This window comes from Platalea leucorodia, assembly GCF_965183815.1.
Source record: "Platalea leucorodia genome assembly, chromosome: 6".
NCBI lineage: Eukaryota > Metazoa > Chordata > Aves > Pelecaniformes > Threskiornithidae > Platalea > Platalea leucorodia.
Window position 1 is genome coordinate 25256838 of NC_138828.1, and position 22169 is coordinate 25279006.

Sequence of the window (22169 nt, forward strand, 5' to 3'; positions counted from 1 at the left end):
CCCACTTAATATGAGGTTGTTATAGATGAGATTGATGAAATTTTGGTAGATGATCATCAGCTTGGGGAGATTATGATAGAATTGTTAAGTTCTCCTTTGTCCTGTGCCCATTGAAAATGTAAGATGCATCAGTCCACTGAATCGCATTATTTTTGTTCAGAAAAGCATCTGAACAGGCTGAACTTTATAAACAGGGTTGAAGACCCTTACCAGCTTCTGGTGGTCAGAGGATAACACCAGATATCTGCTCGTCTTCCCATCTCTCCCTTTTTGCCCAGCTGCCCCTAGTAAAGAGACCTACGGACAACTGAGAGAGGAGGCCAACACAGATGAGGATTGCTGGTGGCCCATCACTGTGTTGGAAATTGCTGTGTTGTATTAGAAATCACTGTAAAGTGTCAATTTTTGCATCCCTGCACAATGGCTTCTTCCAAGCTGAATGCAGTTCTTTACCTTTTATATTGCCGGTCCTGTCCCAGGCTGGAGAGGGCCAGATCTGCAGCTCACATGGAAAGGTGCAGCCCTGCTGAAGGCAGTGAAATTGCAGCCGTTTGCACCACCTAAAGATTTGGCCATTTGTCTTGAAACAGGCTTATCATCTCTGCAACCCCAGGGCATGTTGCTCCTTGCTTGCTTAATTGCCAGTTTAATCAAAACCTGACATGCTGTTTCAAATATGATTTCTCCCGCTGAACAACTCAAGCTGTCACAGCGTTTCTGTGCACGTGTCTGGTGTACGCCGTGAATAGCTAAAATGTATGGCCCTAATTCGTGGTGCCGTGAATCCGAGCAAACTTGAGCTGCCCAGGCACTGTGGCTGTTTAATGATATTCCTGCTCCCAGCTCCTTGCGGAGGTTATCCCCAGCAGAGCTGATAGGACAGAGCACATGAGCGCTCATCTGCTCCAGTGCAAAGTCCAGCAGCCTGACTTTGTTACCAGGTCACCGGGGGATCAGGCGTCTGGGACTATATTCTGCTTTCTACATTTTCTAAATGCCCCCCAAACAATACAAATTTTCACAAAGATGGGCTCTACGTTTCACTCTCTGAAGTTAAACTTCAGGGCTGTCAACTCTAGTGACCATGTTGTTGGGCCCAGTGATGGTTTTTCCAGAGCCTCAGCCTCTGTGATTGCAGGATTTTCAGTTCTGTTTAAAAGTACAAAAGTCTCCTTGCATTTCTAAGTGGAAAGAGAAGCTTTAAAACACAGTTCCTGAAGGCTTTGAGGCACAGTGAGGAAAAGCCTAAATCCATAATATTTATTATTTATTGTGGGTTTTATTTGCTTTTGGCTTAAAAGTCCTAGGATTTGGGATCCTAGAATTTGGGGGTGTCTCTCCTGACTTTACATGCTTGAGGTTGACAGTGAAATGTCTTCCCAGCACCAGCTTTTGAGCAATGTCATTTCAAGCACCTGACAAACTGAGGCCTTTTCACAGGTTGTTTTTTTTTCTGGTTGTCCCGGGAGCTCTAAGCTTGTTCCAGTCATTTGTAACCTTTGTAATAAGCTTGACTGAGGTATCTGGTGAAAACCTGCTTCCCTGCTCATCCAGGTTGTAAAGCAGAAAGTGTGGGTATCTGCCTTCGATCCACAGCACAGGTATTTTGTTGCCCTCCGGTTTTTCTTGCAATGGCTTCCTTCTTTTGGGCTCATGCCTTAATAAAATCTTCTAGTCGTTTTTAAACCTCTGCTTATCCTGAGCAGAAAGCTGCCTTTGTGTCAAATAACAGGCGGTTTGCAATCTGGCCCCTCATCTGTATGAAACTAATTGGAGATTTTTGGCTGGCCTCTTGCAAAGGAAAAGCTTTCAGAGAACTTGCTCCCTGAATGCAGCGATACAGGATCGGATGGCAGGGTCTCCAACCTGCTGTGGAGGTGAGCAAGTCTTATCCTTTTTGTAGATATGTCAGAGTTTATCACCTTTTTTTTTAGGGACTTTTTTCCCCCCTATTTACTGTCCCTCTTTGCTTCTGTTTGATTTGCCTGGAAATAACAACAGCATGATTCCTCAAATCCAGTAACTTGAGAGGGAAAGCCCATCTCTAATTAAGTCATCCCTGAAGGGAAGGACAATGAAAGCTTGAACTCCCACACAAAGAAGTCGCCTGTGCAAAGGAGCTTAAAGTAACTTTGAAGTGGTAGACTGGCACAGAGAGCAGCGCAGCCACCTTGCTCAGTGGTGTTCCCCTCCATCTGCAGAGGCTGTAGAAAGGAGGTGGACTTTCGGCTGAGGCTTGCCCGGGGCTCAGCTGGTTTGCTTAAGGACTGATGGCTGGTTTTAGAAAGGTGAGTTTACACTCTGAAGGTGCCACTGGCATGGTGGGGTCACAACTACTTCCACGCTGGATTTTTTTTTTTTTTTCCAATCTTTTTTTTTCTTTTCTTTAAGCAGATTGTGTTGCTTCAAGAATCCATCTGCAGCAAGTGGGCTCGTTTGTAATACAGGTTGCTGAAAGCAAAATACTGTCTTCTATCAGATTCTTGTGTACACGCAATTCTTGCTGTAGTGGTCACTGAGCCATTCAACCAATGTTACTTCAATTGAAACTATCATGTCAATCAGAGCTGGAATGGCAGATATTATTGAGACTGTGTATTCAGTCCCAAGGAGCCAACCCAGAAATCATACTCCTTTTGAGTGGCACCAAAGCCACTAAATACTATTAGATATAACCCTAAACAAGAAGGATTAAATAGAATTGCTCTGTCCTTTCCCTGATCCAGGGAAGACAAGCGTGTATCCATCCTGGGCTCCTCAGCAATGAGGTAGTCATTACCGTTGCTCAGTGTGAAGCTAATTCTTTAAAAGTTGTGAATCCCACATCATCCAGATACCTAGTCAGAAATCCTAGTGTTTCTTCTTCCTTGCTCGGGTCATGAGAGGGTGAAGGAAGAGCTTCACATGGCAGAGACTGGATTGGCCAGAGAACTGAAGCTTGAGTTTGTCATTTCTTCATTCAAAAGATGATTTAAGAAACCCAAATGCAAGGTTAAGGGTTAGCCTGTTAGAGGAAGTTTAACTCAAGATGGTGGCCAGGGCTAGCATATAAGAATATGTAAATCTGTACGCTCACTAAAGCAACTAAGGGGTTGTAGCTTTAAAGGGGAAAAAAATATTTCTCTTGCATTGATGTATTGGGTGATTGTGTTTCAGAGGTGATGGAATATATGACTAAGGACAGTTTTAATATTGTCTGTTGCAAAGCAAAATATTCAGAACTAAAGCTGTCTTAATTTTATAGCAGCATATTTCACTGCAAAGAGCAGGAGCCTGAGGCAGGAGGCGCTGAAAGAGTTTTCAAGTGGGCTGAAACACGCCACCTTTTGGGTGTACTTTTCAGACCCCATGGTCTCATTTTTAGTCATGCTGTATGTCTCCTGTAATCCTTTTTGGGGCCAGACAAACACATCAGAAACGATGTAGTGTAACGTGCCTCTTCCCCCTGCATGTATCCAGGTAGATCAATGGGATCAGGAAATTTGGTGGCGCCTTTGGACCTTTGCCCCAATGCTGGCAAGACAGAGCAGTGCCCTTGCAGACCCGTCTGCTGCCCTTGCAGGGGACAGACATCCAGCATGACTCATACAGTGCGAAGGAGGCTCAGGCGAGAATTAATATGTATTATTCAAGAAGTACCAATCAGGATCTTATTGTTCTAGGCAGTGTGCAGACTTATAATCAAAACTGTCATCCAAAAGCCTACGGTAACATTGTGGGAACTACGATAAGAATAATCCAGAGACACGCTTGAAGGGCCTTAAAGAATTTAGGTTCCAAATACAGAATATCTGGTACTAAAAGATGATGTTTGACCTTGTATGAAACATCTGGTCTGTAGAATGATGTTTAATGTATGGACCTGTGTTCTGCGCACATTTATTTTGGAGTCAGTGGGCTTGTGCAGTTTCTGACCCATTGCAAACTTCACAGTCCCTGGCCATGTAGAAAGAAATAAGTGTAGGACGGCAGCATGAAGGGAACAGATGGTGAAACCTCCTGTGTCATTCCTGGCTTTGTGAGGCAATGAAAAGGGACACGATAAAGTTTATATAAAGTTCGTAGTTGACTCCACCAAAACTAAAATTGGTAAGCTACAGACTTCAGTTCTCTTTGAATCTATAAATCAGCAATTCTGCTGCATAGCTCTTTAAAAAAAAAAAAAATTAAAAAGTTGGCCACATTAAGCATGGGTTCCCCCAGCTGAGTTTGCAGCAGGTAGGTGAAGAGGAAAAATGAACAAACATCACCATGTTTTGACACTTGGCTAGAAAAACCGTGGAGAAAGACCCAGTGAGCAAGACAGCAGTTGTCGAGTTCTGAAGCTATATTGCATGCAAAGGTGAAAAGAGTGCAAAACCAGCGCAGCCCCAAATTGTCTTTGCAAGGCACTTTTGGGCTGCTTGGCACTGCTTCACCTTATAGGACTGGGGATTTCTGGAGTTCCTGATTGAGGCGATAGAAAGAGATGCTCTTTTACTGACTGTGACAGGAGCATGCTTAATCTTTGCTATAAAGAGTAAGAGTGCTCCCAGGATTTGACCATCAAAAATTGTATTCAGAATTGTCACTGGTGCGGAAAGGTTACAGATATATTCACAGCTAGGGACAAGTTTTAAAAACACATAGATTTCGTTTTCTTTGGGCTGAGGAAGGGGGAGATGATTCCTAATGATTATTGAAAAAAATCCCAGTAAGGCTTTCTTTGGATGGCTGATCCAGCAACTTGCCTGTTATTGGTATTGGAGATAAACTCAGGCCTAAAAGCTCTGCCTCCTATGCTGTTACTATCTGCACCCAAAATGTATTGACTCTGTCCTCACCGGCAGTCAGAAAGTCCATACGCAGTTGCTATATATGAGTTTGGGAAACTGTTGTATTCAGATCCTCTGTCCGTGTGCAATGGGGAGATGCCAGAGACTTTTGAGGCCTTCCTCTTCCTCTCACAGGTTTCTTCATCCAGCTAGGTTAATGATGAACAGTGCAGCAAAAGTAGATGATCTCCCCTCTTCTCCCCCTTATCTGAGGTTGAACTGAAAACATGGATTCTTTAGGAGGCTTTTGATTGAGAGAGAAAACGTGAAAACAGAGAGGAAGTCTGTCAGAGTTGGATCAATTTGCCCAAACAGCTCAGTTTTTCGGTTGACAGCATTTTAGCACTCAGAGGGGAGTTGTCAAAATCTCTCTACAGGCAGCCATGTCCTTCGTGCTGAGACATACCTTATATTATCTCAAAAAGAAAGCAAGCAGTAAAAAAAAAAAAGAAAGACGATGAGGTGGCTTAGATTACTGTTCTTTTAGGTCATGCAGAAAATACCCACCCTTGTTTCATTTCTTCATCAAACAACATAGCGTCAGTCTCGTTTACTGCTTGATCACTCCCTTTGGGATGGAGTCTATCCCTCCTTGCAGGGACTCTGCACCATAGCTGAAGCTCGGCAGCGAGCTGGAAGCAGAGCCCGGAAGGCTGTACTGCCTGTCTCAAGGCTCCCGTTGCAGATCAAAAGAAGTGATTAATGAAGTTAGGGTGCACTGACACGCTCGGAAAACAAATTACTCATCTCTTTGCACTTCCTTAATGAGAGCAGTTGATACGTGTAACGAAGACGACTGCTTTACTGCTTTATTGTCTGGCAGTCCTTTCTGGGCTGAAGTCGCAGTGAGGAATAGTCACAGAAACCTGTGGAAGACAGGAGGTAAGGCTGGCGTGGTATGTGGTCCTGTGGCTATGGAAGATGGAGTTCATTAAGCTGGACAAGAGGATGCACGTCGGGAGCCAGAGAAGCAGGCCCGTGCACTGAAACTGTTTCTTGTAGGCTTGCAATCATGAGTTCCTGGAAAGAGTCTTGTCTGATGTAGAAGGTGAGCGGAGGCAAGGTCTCACCTGCTCAGCAGGTGGCGGAGGAGAAAGAGAGAGGATCGGAGCAGAGGTATAGGCAGTACCAGGGAGGTACAGTGTGAGGATGGACACCATGCTACGCATGCAGAATCACACAGGCTGGAAAATAAAGGCAGAATTGGAGGGGACATCTACTATAGGCTGTCACAAATGGAGGAGAGTGAGAGTGACAAATTCTTGGGCCACATCTCACAATATTTGAAACCACAAGAGACTTCAATTACCGTCTCCGGGCTGGTGACTCACAGATCTACCTGTCTGCTTTGGACATGTCTCCTACCACATAATCCAGCATCTCATCTGATTTCTCTGACAACCCCCCTGGATGCTTAGCCACTGAAATTTAAGCTCAGCATGGCAAAAGCTACTGCCCGATCTCTTTTTTCCTCCACTGCTCCCATTTCTGCATGAACAAGAGCAGCACAAGTAACAGAAAGACAGGGCTGTGTCCCAAGCTCTGCCTCCGAGGAGTGAGCATGCTGTAACACATTTGGCTTTCATTAAAACCCTTGACCTGGAGTTGTGAGACGTAGATCTCTAAATTATGCTGGCAGGTGGATTAAAAGCTGTCTGAAAGGCAGTAAAGAAAGGATGCAATTGGTGCGAGCCTCCCTGGGGCAAGGAGAGAGGCTGGTGTGGGGATGGAGGAGACGTCCAGATACAATGCCACTACTGTTCCCAGGTGTGGTTTTATGTTACGGTTAAACCGATAGCTGTCCCCCTCCCACCCCTGGCTCTTTTATTCTTGCCCTTTCCTTTGCATCAGATCTGGCAGTGCCACCACAGCAGCCTGAATTGGTTCTGCTCATTGAGCTGGGGGAAAACTAGTAATTATTGTTTTCAGTGGGTCGTTTTCCATCAGATCAGCTCTAGCTTGCTCTGTGCTTGCATTAATTGGCAGATCTGCTGCAAGGGAGGGGATGGAAATGCCTGGCTGGGTCCCAGGGGAGGGAAGACCGCTGTGAAATGGGTTAGCTATAACACGAAGCTGCACCCTTGATTAAGAGTGCCCAGCTAAGAGAGGTGGGGGAGACAAGAAACACGGGCCATACTGAGAGCACAGCAGCAAAGGGCAGGCCCTAAAGGAGCACAGGTGGGGGGGGAAAAGAGCAAGCAATGGGTTAAAAATAAGGCAGAAACATCTCAGGCAGGGAGGCAGCAGGATTCCTCTCCCCCCCAAGAAAGGGAAGACAAAAATGAAATCTTTTGATGGTGAGATCTGCTGCTCAGCATCTGGGAGGGAGCGGTGGGCAGTCCTGAGGACATACCTTTCAAAACAACCTAAGGAACAATTTTGCCTCTGCAGGAGATGGATTGAATTGCTTTGCCTAGGTTTCTGCCCAAAAGCTCTTCCTGACTTCTCCATCCCAAAATTTTTCAGCCTCATCTGAGGCATAACAGGCTGGGCTTGACCCACTAAGGCAGTTGGAAACCTCCTGTTTGACTTTTGGGACGAGAGCAGAGTAAGGACGGCAGGTGCTGGCACAGCGCTCTTCATATCAGATTAAATCTTTGAGAAGTGGCCAAGAAAACCTTCCTGGGCTTCGCTGTATTCACCATTGCTAAACCCACTCTGGGTGGTTTGTGGTTACCAATATTTGTCATCTGCCCCAGGGCTCTGAGGACTGCATTGCTCCAAATCCTTCAGTCTCCTCTGCACCAAAATATCTCTCCTCCTTCCCCGTTTTCCAGTGCAGGTGACTGGTAAATTGTATTTCATAGCACAGCGAGCACATCTGGGAGGGGAAGAATAATACACTGTGCTGTGTTTGTTTAGCCTTCTGGGCAAGATTTCAGGGAACAAAGCTCAAAAAACATGCAACCCCTCAGGTCAGCTCCCTGACTTGGGCACTGGGAAAAGCCAGACCTGGATATGGCCTTCCTCCACGTGCTGCTGTATAGGGGGAAGACAGGAGGTCTTTAACATTGTTATAATGGCACGTGTGAAATATTTCCCGTTTTTTTTTCTTCTTCTTCCTCCCCGCCCCTTATACCAGGCTCTTGTACCGCAGGGTAGATTCTGGGATGTGCGCTGGAGGATGCAGAGCATCGCTGGAGCCTAGGTGCTGCTAAATCAAATGTTTTAAATCCTTAACAGAGGGGTGATGTTCATCTAAACACAAAACACAAATTATAATGTTTGCACAGCAAAACGAGGAATCTCAGTGTAACTTGAAGAAGCTTCTTCACCTCTGACTTCAGCTGGACATGAGTTTCTGAGTCATAAATGCTCCTTTGAAATTATGCAGCTGCCACTAGTGAAAAGCCTCCAATTGCTTCAGCTACTATAATACTCAGGCAGTTTTTAACCCATTCCTTTGGCATTATTTTTGTCCTTATTTTTGCCTGTAGTTCAAACCTAGCCTAGGCCCTCCCAGGTAATGGCTGTCACATGGGGGACAGTGCGGTCATCGAAAAAGACCATTTTGATTTCCTTCCTCTCATGGTTAAGGCTGTTGTTTGTTGTGACAGATTCAAAGCAGGAATAGTACATCCTCGGAAAAGACTAGTCCATTTGATCACGCTTTCTGCTAACACAAGCATGCTGCCAGGTGCTGCTTTTGGATTTGCATTTACTCTAAAACACGAGATGCGTGTGTGACAAGAACTTAGCCAAACGTCTCCCCAGCTCACCCCTCTCCCTGCATCCTTTATCAAGCTTTCTTCCTCGACTCCAAGGTTTTCTTCTCATTTGGCAGCCCCCGTGGCTGAGCCTGCGGGTTGCTTTGGTCAGTACTGGGGAACTCGGCCGCAGCTTGGGACAGGGAGGCGAGAACCCACCTCTTGCTTCCCATCTGCAGATTGGTTCCTTGTGAATTTTCCTGCTGACCCCTCTCTTTGGAAGGCAAAGAAGCAAAATGCACATATCAAAGCAGGTTTTTAGTAAAAAAAAAAAAACAAAAAAAACCCAAACAAAAAAAACCCAAAAAACAAACAAACAAAAACAACCAAAAAAACAGAAAAAGACTGTGCAGTCCTGCATCTCCTAGACTCAGACTTTAAATTACACCTGTGAGATAAGATGCATCAGCACACAATATTGGCATTTGAAAGAGCTGCTATTATATACATTTTATGACAACTTCAAAAGCAATGTATAGCTAAACAATGTATAGAGTTGCAATATTATAACTTTGCTCCTATCAAGAACGGTATGGGAGAAGACACATTTGCTTGTTACGCTGGCTTTGCCCAGGAGCCCTCTCCTCAGCGTGGATTGTAGGCTCTCTGTCAATGCCCACTGAGGCTGCCGGTTTCGGTAACCTCCATTTTCAGAAGGCAGCCGTGACCAGGAGCAGCAGTCCCTCTGCACGCAGCCACGCTTGCAGGTACCCTACTTCTCCTGCTGCAGTTGCTTCAAGCTTGCAGTGGTTCCTGGTATGAAATACAAGAGGCAAAATGGCAAGAGAGCAGAGATAATGTAGTCAGAGAGTGCCCTTTGGAAAAGAGGGTGTTCTTGTATTCAGAGGCATGCACAGCTTTGGGGGAAGGACAGGGAAATAACCCTCGGAGGGAGAGCCGAAGAGGGAGCGGATGAGTTACTGCTACCCTAAGGAGTTAAAAGGGCAATGAAAGATGAAAGAGAGATGTACAGATGAAAGAGAGATACTCCATAAAAGGCCATGAATAAATGAAGCGGTGGACAGAATCAGTGCTAACTCTGACATGTCTGAGGTAGGGAATGGATTTATAAAAGCTTTATTTAAAAAGAAAGCTTTTAATGCAAAATGGAAAAGGGTGGGCAGTGAGGAAATGATGTTTTGTAAAGATAGTAATTGATGAAAGGCAGAAAAAAAGGCTGCCAGGAGTCGTCTGAATATATGCCGAGTAATAGGTCTGAATGAAATTTGTTTAATGGCATGTCAGAAGAGTTTGTTAGCAACCTACCAGCTTTTTAATTTCTCTTTCCATATGTTTTTATATATGCCTGCATATTACAGAGTTCAAAAAGACTCATGAGTGGAGCAAAAAGGACAAGAAAAAAGTATGCTCATTTTGGAAATTAAAGAGGATGAGAGTGATGATCCTGGAAACTGCAATCCAACAAAGTGGAATGTAGTCTTCAGTTAGATAATAAATTAGATTTTTGAAAAAAATCCCATTAACAGTTAGAGGATTACAGAAATGTGGCCAAAAAGTAATGTTGTTTTGTACAGATCAGATGATCGCAGACAAACCGGACTCTTTTAAAAATGGATTTTTTCAGTTACATGGAAAAAAAGGCCACAGCATGCAAAATATACTTTATCTGTAAAGATATTAGTAAAATTGTCAGTAAGTTTTCCAAGGCTTTTCCTTAGAATATATATTCAGCATACTTAGTGTGTGCCCATCCCATTGTTATAAAAAAAAATTATGTGAAGAACTGAAATCAAAGTCTCAGGAATTGATGTGTGGTTTCACGGTTATTAACTTAAGTCATTAGTGATCCAAGCGAGTGGGCAAACAGAATGAGGGATTAAGTCCATGGAGGTGGCTGCGTTCGGAGGTGCTGACAAAAGGCGTAGGAGAGGCAGTCCATAGGAACACCAGGTTGTCAGAGGTACCAGCACAAAGTTAAATGAAATCCTCTATGTGGAATGATAGCTAGGCTGTCTGAGAAGGATCCTGAGAACTGGTGAGCCCATGGAAAATAAAAACATACTGAAAGAGGCTGAAAAATCAGCAGAAAACTGAGCAAGAGATGCGGTCTGACACAGCAGTAAAAAAATGTGTTGCAGTGATCACCTCTGGATGAGGAAAGTAAAGAAAGGGGACTCTCACCCCTTAAGACAAACAGTTTGAAGCATGTTTATTTAAAAAATATATCTCCTGGTGGCTTCTCGTTGCTGCTGCTGGAGCTGGGTCTGGCATGGGGGAGAACTGCAATTCAAGTGCACGACTGTCCGTGCCCACCACGGTACCATGGGCACTGAGCAAAGGAGCAGTAGGGACAAGTGAGGACCAGCCATTCTGGCGATTTTCGTTATCTTCATGACATAGCCAGTGCCAGAGCTTTACGTGGCAAGTCATCAGATGTTTAGGAGGTCTCTCATCAGGTGTTTTAAAAAGGCTTATTTTTAGTCTAGTAAATGGTGGTGTTCTTTCTCTTTGCTGTCGGGGATTCGAATTTTCCAGTCTTCTGTTTTCTGTTCAGGTTTTCTCCATAACAGTGCACAGTAAAATCTCAGGGAGACAATGAGCAAAGGCCGGGCAGAAAGGTTTCCCATGTGCACACATGACAATAGGAGTTGTGCTCTAGAAAAAATCAAATGTCGCAGACACTGGAAACTCAGCATAGGGTCAGGAGGGAGGTCTGCCCTGTTAGATGCTACAAACGGTGTGTATGTTTCCAAAAAGGGTCAGGGGCAGATATTTTTAATAGATAAACAGTTGAGACTACTTTGTTGCTACTTTCCTTGGTTAGTCCATGCATTTGCAGATTTTTTTCTGCAGTTTTATATCGTGGCATCTGTAGATGACTAAATCACTTAGGGGCAGATTTTTGAAGATGTGTGGATGTTTATTTTCTGTCTGTGAGCATCCAGATCCCTTTTAAAATAAAAAAAAATCCCTTAGGCCAAGCTATTATGTTTCACGAAACATTATCTTTGTTCTTCTAAGTTATTGGCTTTTTAAAACATGTTGCATCTCTCATGTGTCAGGCCTGAAAATAATGGCCAGGCAGGCACTTTTTCTAAACTGCAAACATCTCCCCTGTTTCCTCCACCCAAGGAAGTGCTGTGTCACCAAGTAAACTTTCGAGGTCATATCTCTGTTTCGCTCCCAAAATTGCTGCTACCAAGCATGCTCTTTTCCCATTGCCACAGCACGTGCATATGGCCTGGCTACTATGGGTGCTGTCTGTCTGTCCTCATTGAGAGAGGCAGCGTTAGCAGAAGCCAGAGAGTTTGTGGCTACCCATGTCACATTTGCTGTTTGCCCCATCTCACCTGAGATGTTTTTTACATTTATGCGATGTTGGCCAGACCTGAATCCTTGTGGTATGATATAAAAAAAGCAGACAAGGACTGACCCACGGTTGTCTTCCAGCATTAGCCCTTGTTGCCCGTTGCTCCCTCTGCCCTGCTCCTGCCTCTCATGGACCGGACCTCGCCAGCAAGAGGAATAAGGGAAACGGAGCCCAACCTTAGCGATTAGCTACAAAATTGGCAACTTCATTGCACGTTACTTTGATGATTACATTTGATTGCTGTTTACTTTTTTACCTGAGAGCGGCTGCAGAAACACCAGATGGTTATAGTCAGGGTGGGATTTGGAGGTGGCCACGCAAGCTGTTACGACATGAGGCATGCCCAACTTTCCATTAGCAACAGAGACAATTTGACCTTTGGTATTTTGTTGGAAGCCGGCTTTTTTTTTCTTTTTTCTTTTTTTTTTTAAATAACTAAAAACTGAGCCACTTATTTAAAGAGGGGCAGTTATTTTTGGAGTGTCCTGCAAAATTCAGGAAGGACCTAACACCAGCCATTTCCTCTCCTGTAAGCACGGGTACCAGGCCAATATTGGTTAGCGTGTGGGCAGCTCTTCAGGTCGAAGAGCGGTCAATCAAATAGGCTTGTGGATTAATAGATGTGCAGGTAGAAATGAAAGCCTGGCAGCTGGAGAGATGGTCACGCAGGCAAGGGAGGCCACATCCCACCTTCTGGTGCTGCACTGTTGTCAGCTCAGACCCAACATGCAGAAAAAACCATTGAAGGACCAGGCAATTTGTAGAGGGAGGTGTTGTGTGTTTCTGCCATCTCTTTTTTCCTTAAGGCTTTCACGTTCTCCGTTTCAAGTGTTTTTCTGCAGTAGCTGGAACTGGAGAGGGGGAGATTGGAGTCACTCATTCCTAGAGCTGGGGCTTGGACTGCAAAATTCACACAAAAGGGACTGGGAGTTGGCATCGCTTGGCAAAACTTGTCCTGCCAGTCTTTGCAACCGACTTGAGCTGCACCAGTGATTGTCCTGGTTTCAGCTGGGATAGAGTTAATTTTCTTCCTAGTAGCTGGTATAGTGCTGTGTTGTGGATTTAGAGTGAGAATAATGTTGATAACACACTGATGGTTTAGTTGTTGCTAAGTAGTGCTTATACTAGCAAAGGACTTTTCAGCTTCCCATGCCCTGCCAGTGAGAAGCTGGGAGGGGGCACAGCCAGGACAGCTGACCCAGACTGGCCAAAGGGCTATGCCATACCTTATGACATCATGCTCAGTACATAAACTGGGGGAGTTGGCCACGGGGTGAGCAATTGTATTGTGCGTCACTTATTCTGTATATTCTTTTATCATTTTTTTTTTTCCTTCCTTTTCTGTCCTATTAAACTGTCTTTATCTCAACCACAAATTTTACTTTTTTTTTCCCCGATTCTCATCCCACTGCAGGGGGGGAGTGAGCAAACAGCTGTGTGGTGTTTAGCTGCCGGCCAGGTTAAACCACAACAATGATATCAGCCTCAAAATCTTGCAGTGGTCCATTGGGTAAAATTGTGTTTTTTAATGGAGTCAGTGGCAAAATTTGTAATACCATTAAAGCCAGAAGGACCACTGCCCTGATCCTCTGGTTTGGCCTCCTGACTCAGAGTTTTCTCTGTGTGCTTGTGTACCAGTCCCATTGCTAGAGCTTGCTTCAGGCGCCCCGCCTTGCCTCCCTTAACCCTCTCAGATGTCACCATTGCCCATAACAGTAAAACCAAAGAAAAAATGTGATTCTGTTGATTAAAAAGAAGGTTTACAAGGTATCTTGATTCTGAATGTATAATTGGGGCCACAGATAGCAGTGGAGAGCCTTTGTTCCTCGTATGGGAAGACTGTGATGAGTCTGAAGAGCAACTAAGCTGGCATTCGTGACCAGAAAATGAAGCATAACAATTGTTTGCATTGCTTTTTTATAGAGGGAATATTAAAACCCAAAATCTGATTTATTAGCATTGCAAGAAGTGTACAGTCTAACAGAAGTCAAGTTTGATATTTTTTTGGAAGTAGTGTGTTTTGCATCATCAGCAAGTAGATAAAAGCTTTCTGCAACTTGTTTCATTTATCACAAGAGAGCTTTTGATGCTACTGCTTCCTCCATATTAGGTAAAAGCTTTTATAAAACATTCATAAACTTTCATAGTTATTACTAAATTGTAATGAATGTCTAAACAAACTCACAGATGTTTTTTAGTCTTTTATATACTGTGCATGTATCTTCTTTACTCCGGCCTAGGCCTTTAAGCCTGCAGAATCATTCTTTTTTGTATTTGGGATCACTTGGGCACTTGGGGAATAAAGAAGATGAAGCCAGGCCCTTCTGAGAGGCATCCAGTGACAGGACAAGAGGCACAAATTGAAATACAGGAAATTAGACTTAAACGTAAGAAAAAGGTTGGGTTTTTTTCCTGCGAGGGTGACCAAGCACTGGTACAGGTTGACCAGAGAGGCTGTAGAGTCTCCATCCTTGGAGATACTAAAAATCACACTGGACACTTACCGTGGGCTCTTGTTGCTCTCAGGCTGGACTAGGTGATTTCCAGAGCTCCCTGCCAGCCTCAGCTCTTTTGCATTTCAGTGGTATCTTTGATGCAGCAAATGGGGACCCTGTTCTATGGTTATAAGGGCACTGATCCTGCACGTTGAGCAGCTTGGAGTAAGAGCAGACCTTCTGCCTGTTTCTGCTGCAGAACCGAGCAGCTATTAAATGATGACTTGTGCTCACTAATGACATCAAATGGATTTTTAACATGTAAACGAGAAGGGGAAAGCGGGGTAACTCATTATTAGCTATGGGTTTGCCTGAAGCAGATTTCCCATGTTAAAGCACTTAAAAGCAAATATAGAATTTACGATGTGTCGGTAGATTTTAAACCTGAATAATGTCCAGTTGTTGTAATGGCTAATAATGCAAATTATCTGAGTCAGCCTCAGCGTAAAGCGGTAAATATATCCTGCCCATTCAGACACATTTCTTTTTTTCCCCCCATTTCCCATTAATATTTTATCCCCCTGAAGAGATGTTTTCAACATATTATGTGCACCAGCGTACTGTGCTCGTGGTATTCCTGGATGTCATTACAAAGAAGCCCGAAGACTGTATCGCTGCTCTGCTGCCTGTGACGCTAGCTTGGAAATTGCTTGGAGCAACAACAGCAAGTGTCAACAGGGAGCCGTATTAATTATTTGGAATGTGTCTCATAAGAGGAATCAACTGCTTTTATTGCAGCACGAATATTACTTGAAACGGGAAGGTTACTCTAACTGTTATCGTAATCTATGTGTCATTAACTTTCCATGTTTAGAAAAAGAGATTAACAACCCTGTAAATTGTTACAGTAAATAGATGAATTATAACAACATGTTTTTATTATAAATAGAAGTTTCTTGATATAGTTAGCTCCAAATTACTGGAGAAGAATTGAGTCTTTAGCAACTGGGAAACTGCATGGCGGTGCTGGGAACCAAAAAGCTTCCACCCAGGTGAAAGCAATGCCGAGCTCCACAAACTGCTATCTGTGTCTTCTGCAGGTGGGAAAAACAGATGCAGTTGTACTTCATACCATGCTTCCTTCAAAAATTGCTGTGACACAGAAGTGCTTCTTCCTTCTTAGAGTGAGATTAACAGATTGAATGGGCTTGTGTGAAATCGGTTGTCTTTTGTGGCATATGGCCTTTTGAGAGAACATCATGCAAAATGTACCTGGTAGTGGTAAAGCAGGTATAACTAAAGTTCAGCATAGTCTGCATGGAAAAAGCAAAAGAAATGGGAGTGCTCTCAACTCTTCATCAGGTGTCTCCGCAAAATGGAAGTTCATTGTGAAAAATGCACAATAGAACAAAATACTTGCAAACCTGTTTTGAATCCAGTGCCATAAAAACACTATGTTTAATTATAGCCCTGCTAGATCTCTGTAGGAAACGGTGGAACTAAAACACTTATTTGTCCACAGGGCAGGCTCACCATGGGCAGGTTTCCTACATTGCCCCACCGATCCACCTCGATTCGGATCTGGAGAGACCGCCATCCAAGGGTGAGTCAGTGATGCAGTCTCCATGCACATGCATTGCAAACCAGCCATAGGCGTGAGCGCGTTATCATTCATTTTTTCATCCAAGGACACTCTCGGGAGCAAACGCGTTCCTGCGAGAGAGCTGTATGAGAGATGAACGTGTCCCATGTGCCCCATTACATAGCTTTGAACATGCCATCTTGTTCACAAGCTATTTTGCTCTTCCCACTAGTTTACTTCTGCAGGGACGGGTATACCTTAGGTCCTGCCCTCTGCCTTCCTCCTTTCCTTCCTAATGGCAGTGCACAGGCACCAGGGGCTGGTGGCAGGATGCAAAAAGGCAGATTTCAGCTGCCCCTCAGGTGAGTAAAGGTGCAGAAGTGGTCGTGAGGTGGTTCAGGCCTGGGTTCAATCCGCGTTGCCGTTACTTGAGTTTTTTTGTAGAGTCAGTGAGGAGGCATGTTCACTCTAGAGGATGACTCAAATTTTAGGTGAGCTGATTGCCCTCGGGAGCAATGCTAGCAGCCAATACGTGTGGATTGAGTCCAGAATAGCCCTTCTAAGATAGGTGCCTCTCTTGAATGATGCAAATAAAGTGATAAGAATGTGAGCCTTTGATTTCTCTGCGCCATTTGGAGGATCGTCCCCTGGCTGTGTTGTGATGAACCCCCAGTGTTTGCTCCTGTGGCCTGGGGAGATGGGCTTGGCCCCAGAGCAAGCATCCATGCTGGTGCAGACTTCGTACACCTCCCTTTGCTCCTTTTAATTAGGTTGTCGATATTCACGCAGGATATCAAAATGACTAGCTTCTCCTTCTTGGAATGGATAATAGCAAAGCTAAAATCAAACAGGTATATGGAGGGATTTCTTGGTCAGCTCCAGAAATGTGTATGAACATCAAACACGGGGAATGTTGTGGAAGAAGAGAAGGGGAGGAAGAGGACAGCCAAAGTGTGTTAGCAGGGAGATGCACTATAGCTTAGGTTTGGGGTTTTTCCTTTCTCCTGCTCTCCAAAGGGTGCTACAGTGGCAGAAAGGGTACGGGATTGACCTTTGTAGTGATTGCCATCATTCTGCCCCAACACTGTAAGGCTGCAAGTACGTGTTTGTGTGCACACGTGTTTCTCTAAGTGCTCACGATTGAAAAATGCAACTTGCTAATGCAAGATTAATCTGAATAGGCATATTGTTATTATGTAATATGAAAAGAAGGCTGTCTTCTAAATCTCACTTCGTTATCTATCTCTAATATTCTGGGACACAGAAAAACCTTTGTGTCTGTGAATTGCAGCTGCCGTTGCAAACCCCGTTCCTCCAAATGGCCCAAGGACTTTGTGGGCTAAATGAAAGCATACTGTTAATGCTGTTGACATGAAAGGCTCCCTTAGTTTTGAGTGAGCTTTTCCACCGGCATCCATGCGGCTAGATCTGTAACTTGATCAAGTAAACATTTGCTGGGTTTTTTTCCCTTTGTAAGTATGAATGTGTGTTTTCTTAGCTGATGCAGTAACAAAAACTAAGGAATTGACTCTTGCTGCACAGAAGCAGCCTCAGCACTATTATTCCTTGGTGGTTCCTCTTGCATCTCTGGAAGGTGGAACCGTGTGCTGGGTGATGGATCTTGGGTGTGAGGATGCTGGATTCACAGTCCTCTCTCCAAATCTGGTCTTGTCGTGAGTTGGGCTGGTCAGATACAATCTCCTGGCAGTCCAGAACCTCCATTCAGCTTTGAGTGAACTACCCTGAGATTTGACACGTGCATTTGAGATTGTCAGCTTCTTCTAAGCCACTCCAGTTCTGTGGTAAAATTTACTACCTTGCTTTTTTAGCAGAGCACTCCAGTAAGACAGAGACAGTTACGACTTCCAGGACTTTCTTCCTCAAGTCTGTCTTTGATGTTGGATGTGATGATTCAGAGCTAACTTAGAATAGGTCAATGTAAATCCTTGCCGTGGGGTCTGGAGCAGCCTGTGGAAGACTCAAGGACACTGGAACAGCAGCAGCTAAATAAGCTGTGTCTTGCTTTCTCCAAGATAAAAGAGCTAAAGACTGAGAAAAATCTTCAGTAATCTGCCGTTCGTGAGGGCATAGCTACCTCTGCAAGATGAATGGCACTGCCACCAGGAGCGGGGCAAAGTGGGTCAGGCAGAACAGTTGCAGCGCTTGCAGAGAAGGTAAAATGGAGTTTATCGAACATAAACTGATACATTAACTGCTTCCACCGGGGCCTGCACCTCGCCAGTTGAGAGATCTTAAAGAAAGGGCTGCTCAGGGTGGAAGGACTGATATTACTGCTGCTGTGCGCTGGTAAAAGGAGTTGAATCCCCTTGTGTAACTCAGTAGGAGAGGGCCAGGGAGGCAGCCAGCTCTGAAGGCATCAATCTATTAGCTGGTGACTAGGGGGTGTTAAAAACGTAGTAATTGGTACTGTCTCCTGAGGGAAGAGCAAGGCTTTCCTCTGGCCCTGGGATCTGGGATGCATAGCTCTACTTACACGTCTTCTGCCTCATTTCCAGCCTCAGTGCCCAAAATCCATTAGAGCGTTGTAATAGTCATGATTTTTTTTTTTCTAAGTGTGTGAGGGTTATGAAGTTTCTTTGTTTGGCTGCATTTTCTGACACCTTAGGACATGCTCAGGTCACATTCCAAGCTTCATGCCGTAACCACAAGAGCTGTTTTAAACAAAGGAGGCAAAAACACCTCTGTCCTGAAGCTCTCGTTGGTTCTCCACATTTTCAGTAGCTGGAACTCTAAAAAAAAAAAGCAGCATTATGACAGTTGTCATAAACCACTAATGCTTCTGGCTGTTGCTTTGATGCTCTTCATTTCCCTTCTGTATTCCCCCTCGCACTGAGCTGAACACCAGGTGCAGGTCAATGTTGCACTTAGAGTGGCAAAAAGAAGAAGCCACCATACAATTTTAATTGTAATAAATGGAAATAGAGGCAGGGCAGGGATATAAAAGCAACTTTCCTTCCCATATTATTAAAAAGCGATACAGCTTTAGTGCTCCTGTGGGTCTATGCAGTTGCAGTTCTCAGCTGGCAGATTTATTTGTAAGTGCCTCTTCCTTCTCCTTTTTAAAAATTTTATCACTGGAGACATTTACACACATTGTTTATGCATGCAGGGCATTTTTACCTGCCTTTCAGTGTCCTGATGCTAGTAGTGAATAGAGTATAAACTCCAGTAGTTTACTAGTACATTAATGTCATCGTGCATTACAGGGTAATTACTCTGAGCCACTGCTCTGTACAGTAATGCAGTAATGACACTGTAAATCACTTAATAGAAATGAGGCCCTGAATCAGCATTATTTGTCAAGACAGTTCTTATTCCCCACCCCCTTTTTAAGTTGAGGGTGTTTTAAAATTAGTTCCGTGTACAAAGCACTGTTAACCATTGTTTTTACACCTCCTCTCAGTCTAACGATGCAGACGTGATTGCATGATTTTTACGCAACTGTCTACACCGTCCATATGCAGAATAATTCCAGGGGTAGCTGAGGCCTCAGTTTGTGATCTTATAGACTGAAGATTAAACCTGTGTTTAAAAATGGATCGCTGGTTACTGACAATAGCAAGGAGTTTCACAGATGAGGGTGATGCTGATACTCTGGCTTAGAAAGGGATTTTATGGAATTATCATATATAGCAATGAATTAAATTTAGCATTTGGACTCAAATTCTTCCAGGTACTAAAACACAGCAAATAAGTGAATTAAACTCAGAATCGACACACTAAAACTATTTATAAAGCTTTATAGAAGCAGATTTTAGCATATATGTGAAATCATATTAAACATGAAATATATGCCTGGCGTTTAAAGCTAGGCAGTTTGAGGAGCTCTCCTCCCTTGTTGAGCAAGCATTTTGCAAAGGTTTCCTTCAAAGTTGAAGCTCAGGGAGTAGTTGTCTTGGAGATTGATACGCTTGAAGTCAGTACATTTCCAAAACATGAGTTGATAAGCAAAACCACGTATTGGTCCCCAGTTCTAGAAATAAATAGCAAATAAAGGAGGGATGGGAGGTTCTCACCCTTCTGTACAGATTTCTCTAGGCAGGGAGGTTGTTTTGTCCCCAGTTAAGGCACTGTGGGGTTTTTTCCCTGTAAACCTCAGTTGTGAGGTTCAGGCTCCGTAGATGCAGAATCTCTCCCTACCCCTTGGGCGATATGTCAAGGAGACAGCCAGAGGTTTTGCTGGGTCTTTCCCCTTTCTTCTCCAGCTCAGTGGCATGTCCCTTTGTGCTTTCTTCCTTCAAAAGCTGGATCCATTCTGCCATTTTTCTCCCCCTTTGCATTTGCAACATCTGAGGGAGAACCATTCCTGAACATCAGAAGCACTGTGACATCTTTTTACCAAAAATAGAGCAGGTTTTTGGATGCACACATTCTGGGTCTTTTTTTTTTTTTCCTCTCCCAAAGGTCCCAGAAAGGGTCGATGGCTTTGCAGATGATGTGGGAGATCTGACAGCCAGGCTCATTGCACAGCCCCAGTCCTCCTTCCCAGCTCCAGAGAAAGGGGAGCGCCGGGCAGCAAGGCCCAGTGGCTCTCCTTGCCTTAATTCAAGCCGACACACAGCATCACGCATCCCATGCTCGCCAGGCCCTGAGACACCAGCTCTCCTGCCTCTCCCTCCCCAGGTCCAGCGCTACAAGAGAGGTGCTGTTCAGCAGTCCCTGCTCTGAGCCAATGGTGGCCAGGCACCTCCTGTTTCCAGGCTTTTTAATTTTCTGCTTGAGTCCCCCTGGAAAAGCCATTCCCTCAGCTCGAGACTCCTTTACAATGTCCCTCTGCTTCTCTCTGAGGTCCCGCTTTTACTCATCCTGCTCCTTCACATTAGAGTTAGTTACAGCTATATGTTTCCAGCTTCTTAAGGCAACATTATTTTCCTGCTGTCCTTCAGGCAGGAGAGTCCAGGGGAGAGGCTAATTCAATGACTTTGAGCCAAGAGAGGACCATGCACTGGATGCTGGTTCGGGTCCCCCATGCTCGGGACCCTTATTCCCTTTTTCTCTATGCAATGGTGGGTGCTCTATAGTGTCCTGCTCTTCCTCAATCGTGTACCGGGTTTTCTTCTTTGCTTTTGCTCAGTGTTTTCTCCAAGTATGACTGCTCTCAGGGCTTCCTCTTCGCAACTGCCCTGAGCCCATCAGAGGATCTCACTCCCTCCGACATGGGGTGTGAGTGCTCATTGCAGCAAGCCAGCAACACACACACAACATTTTCTTGTCCCATGTGGCTTTTCGGGCAAGCAGAGTATATGAGGCATGCAGGTAACTGGTGTTACAGTGGTTGGATGGGAGATGACTGTTCACCATACCTGCATGGTCAATGGAAAGGTTTTGCAATGACTATGAGCTTCACATGTACTGTGAATTTTCAGCTGCCTTGTTTTGAAGAAGTCTGTACAGGTTCGTTTGTTGGGTTGCGTTGCTGTTTATTTATTTTTCATTTGTACTCTTGCTTTTTGTCGTGATGGGCAGACTCATTTAAAGCCCTCAGCCTCCAGGCTGGCGATGAGCCTTCAAACAGCTCAGCGTGGCGACAGGGTGAGTTTGGGGCAGTGTGGTAGGTGCAGACGCAGGAATGCGTTGCCAGGTATGGAGCTCGTTTGGGTTGTGAAGACAGTGGAGGGGTGAGCTCTGATATAAGGATGCGATGCTTTTCTCAGTCTTATCCAGAGCTCTCCGAAAAACTGCTGTTGTGGCTCAGATCCATACCAAAACATCCACCTTCCTGGACTATGCTGATTTCCCTGAAGTGGGCAGCTGCTTTGAACATGGGCCATGCTCAGTATTTATTAATTCCTCATTAGGTGTCATGGGTGGTGATAACTAGCATCATAACCGGAGTAGCCAGAGCTCCTGGAAATCTTGCAGCCAGCCTGCAGTCCTCTTGTTTGCTTATTATCGTCAGCGAGGTCCCGCTTTACATCCTATAGCTATCCATAGTCAGAAAGAGTTAATTGCATGCCGTTCGCAGTTTTCTTTTTTACTATGGTGTTGAACTGTTGCTCTTAGTTCTTTGGAATGTGTGTTTTAGTTGCAGAGGGGCACCTCAGGGCATTGCTGTTTATTTATAAGATAACAGCGTTTGCTCTAGCAGAAAGCCGGAGCTAACAGAGTCTCTCAAGGAGGAGTGCTAAATCCTGTATGCTGGTGGGAACTGTTCAAAGTATTTACACTTGAAAATATTCAAGGAATTGGGGGCGGGGGGGGAACAGTCTGAGTGATGTTTAACACCTTTTCCATTATTCCTAGTCATCTAAAAAAAAACAGAAAAAGCACTTTTTAACT

At 44.5% G+C, this 22169-nt stretch overlaps 1 protein-coding gene across 13 annotated transcripts in view; it reads left to right on the forward strand.

Moving 5' to 3' along the window:
- Nucleotides 1–22169, forward strand: part of ADGRL3 (adhesion G protein-coupled receptor L3) — a gene marked incomplete at both ends in the record, with an annotated part of 327767 nt that overhangs the window by 175452 nt on the left and 130146 nt on the right. For all 13 annotated transcript variants that reach the window (XM_082315697.1, XM_082315704.1, XM_082315703.1 and 10 more), the window contains one exon: nucleotides 15810–15890. In XM_082315697.1, coding sequence (XP_082171823.1) covers nucleotides 15810–15890 — 81 coding nt within the window. The remainder of the gene's footprint in view (nucleotides 1–15809; nucleotides 15891–22169) is intronic.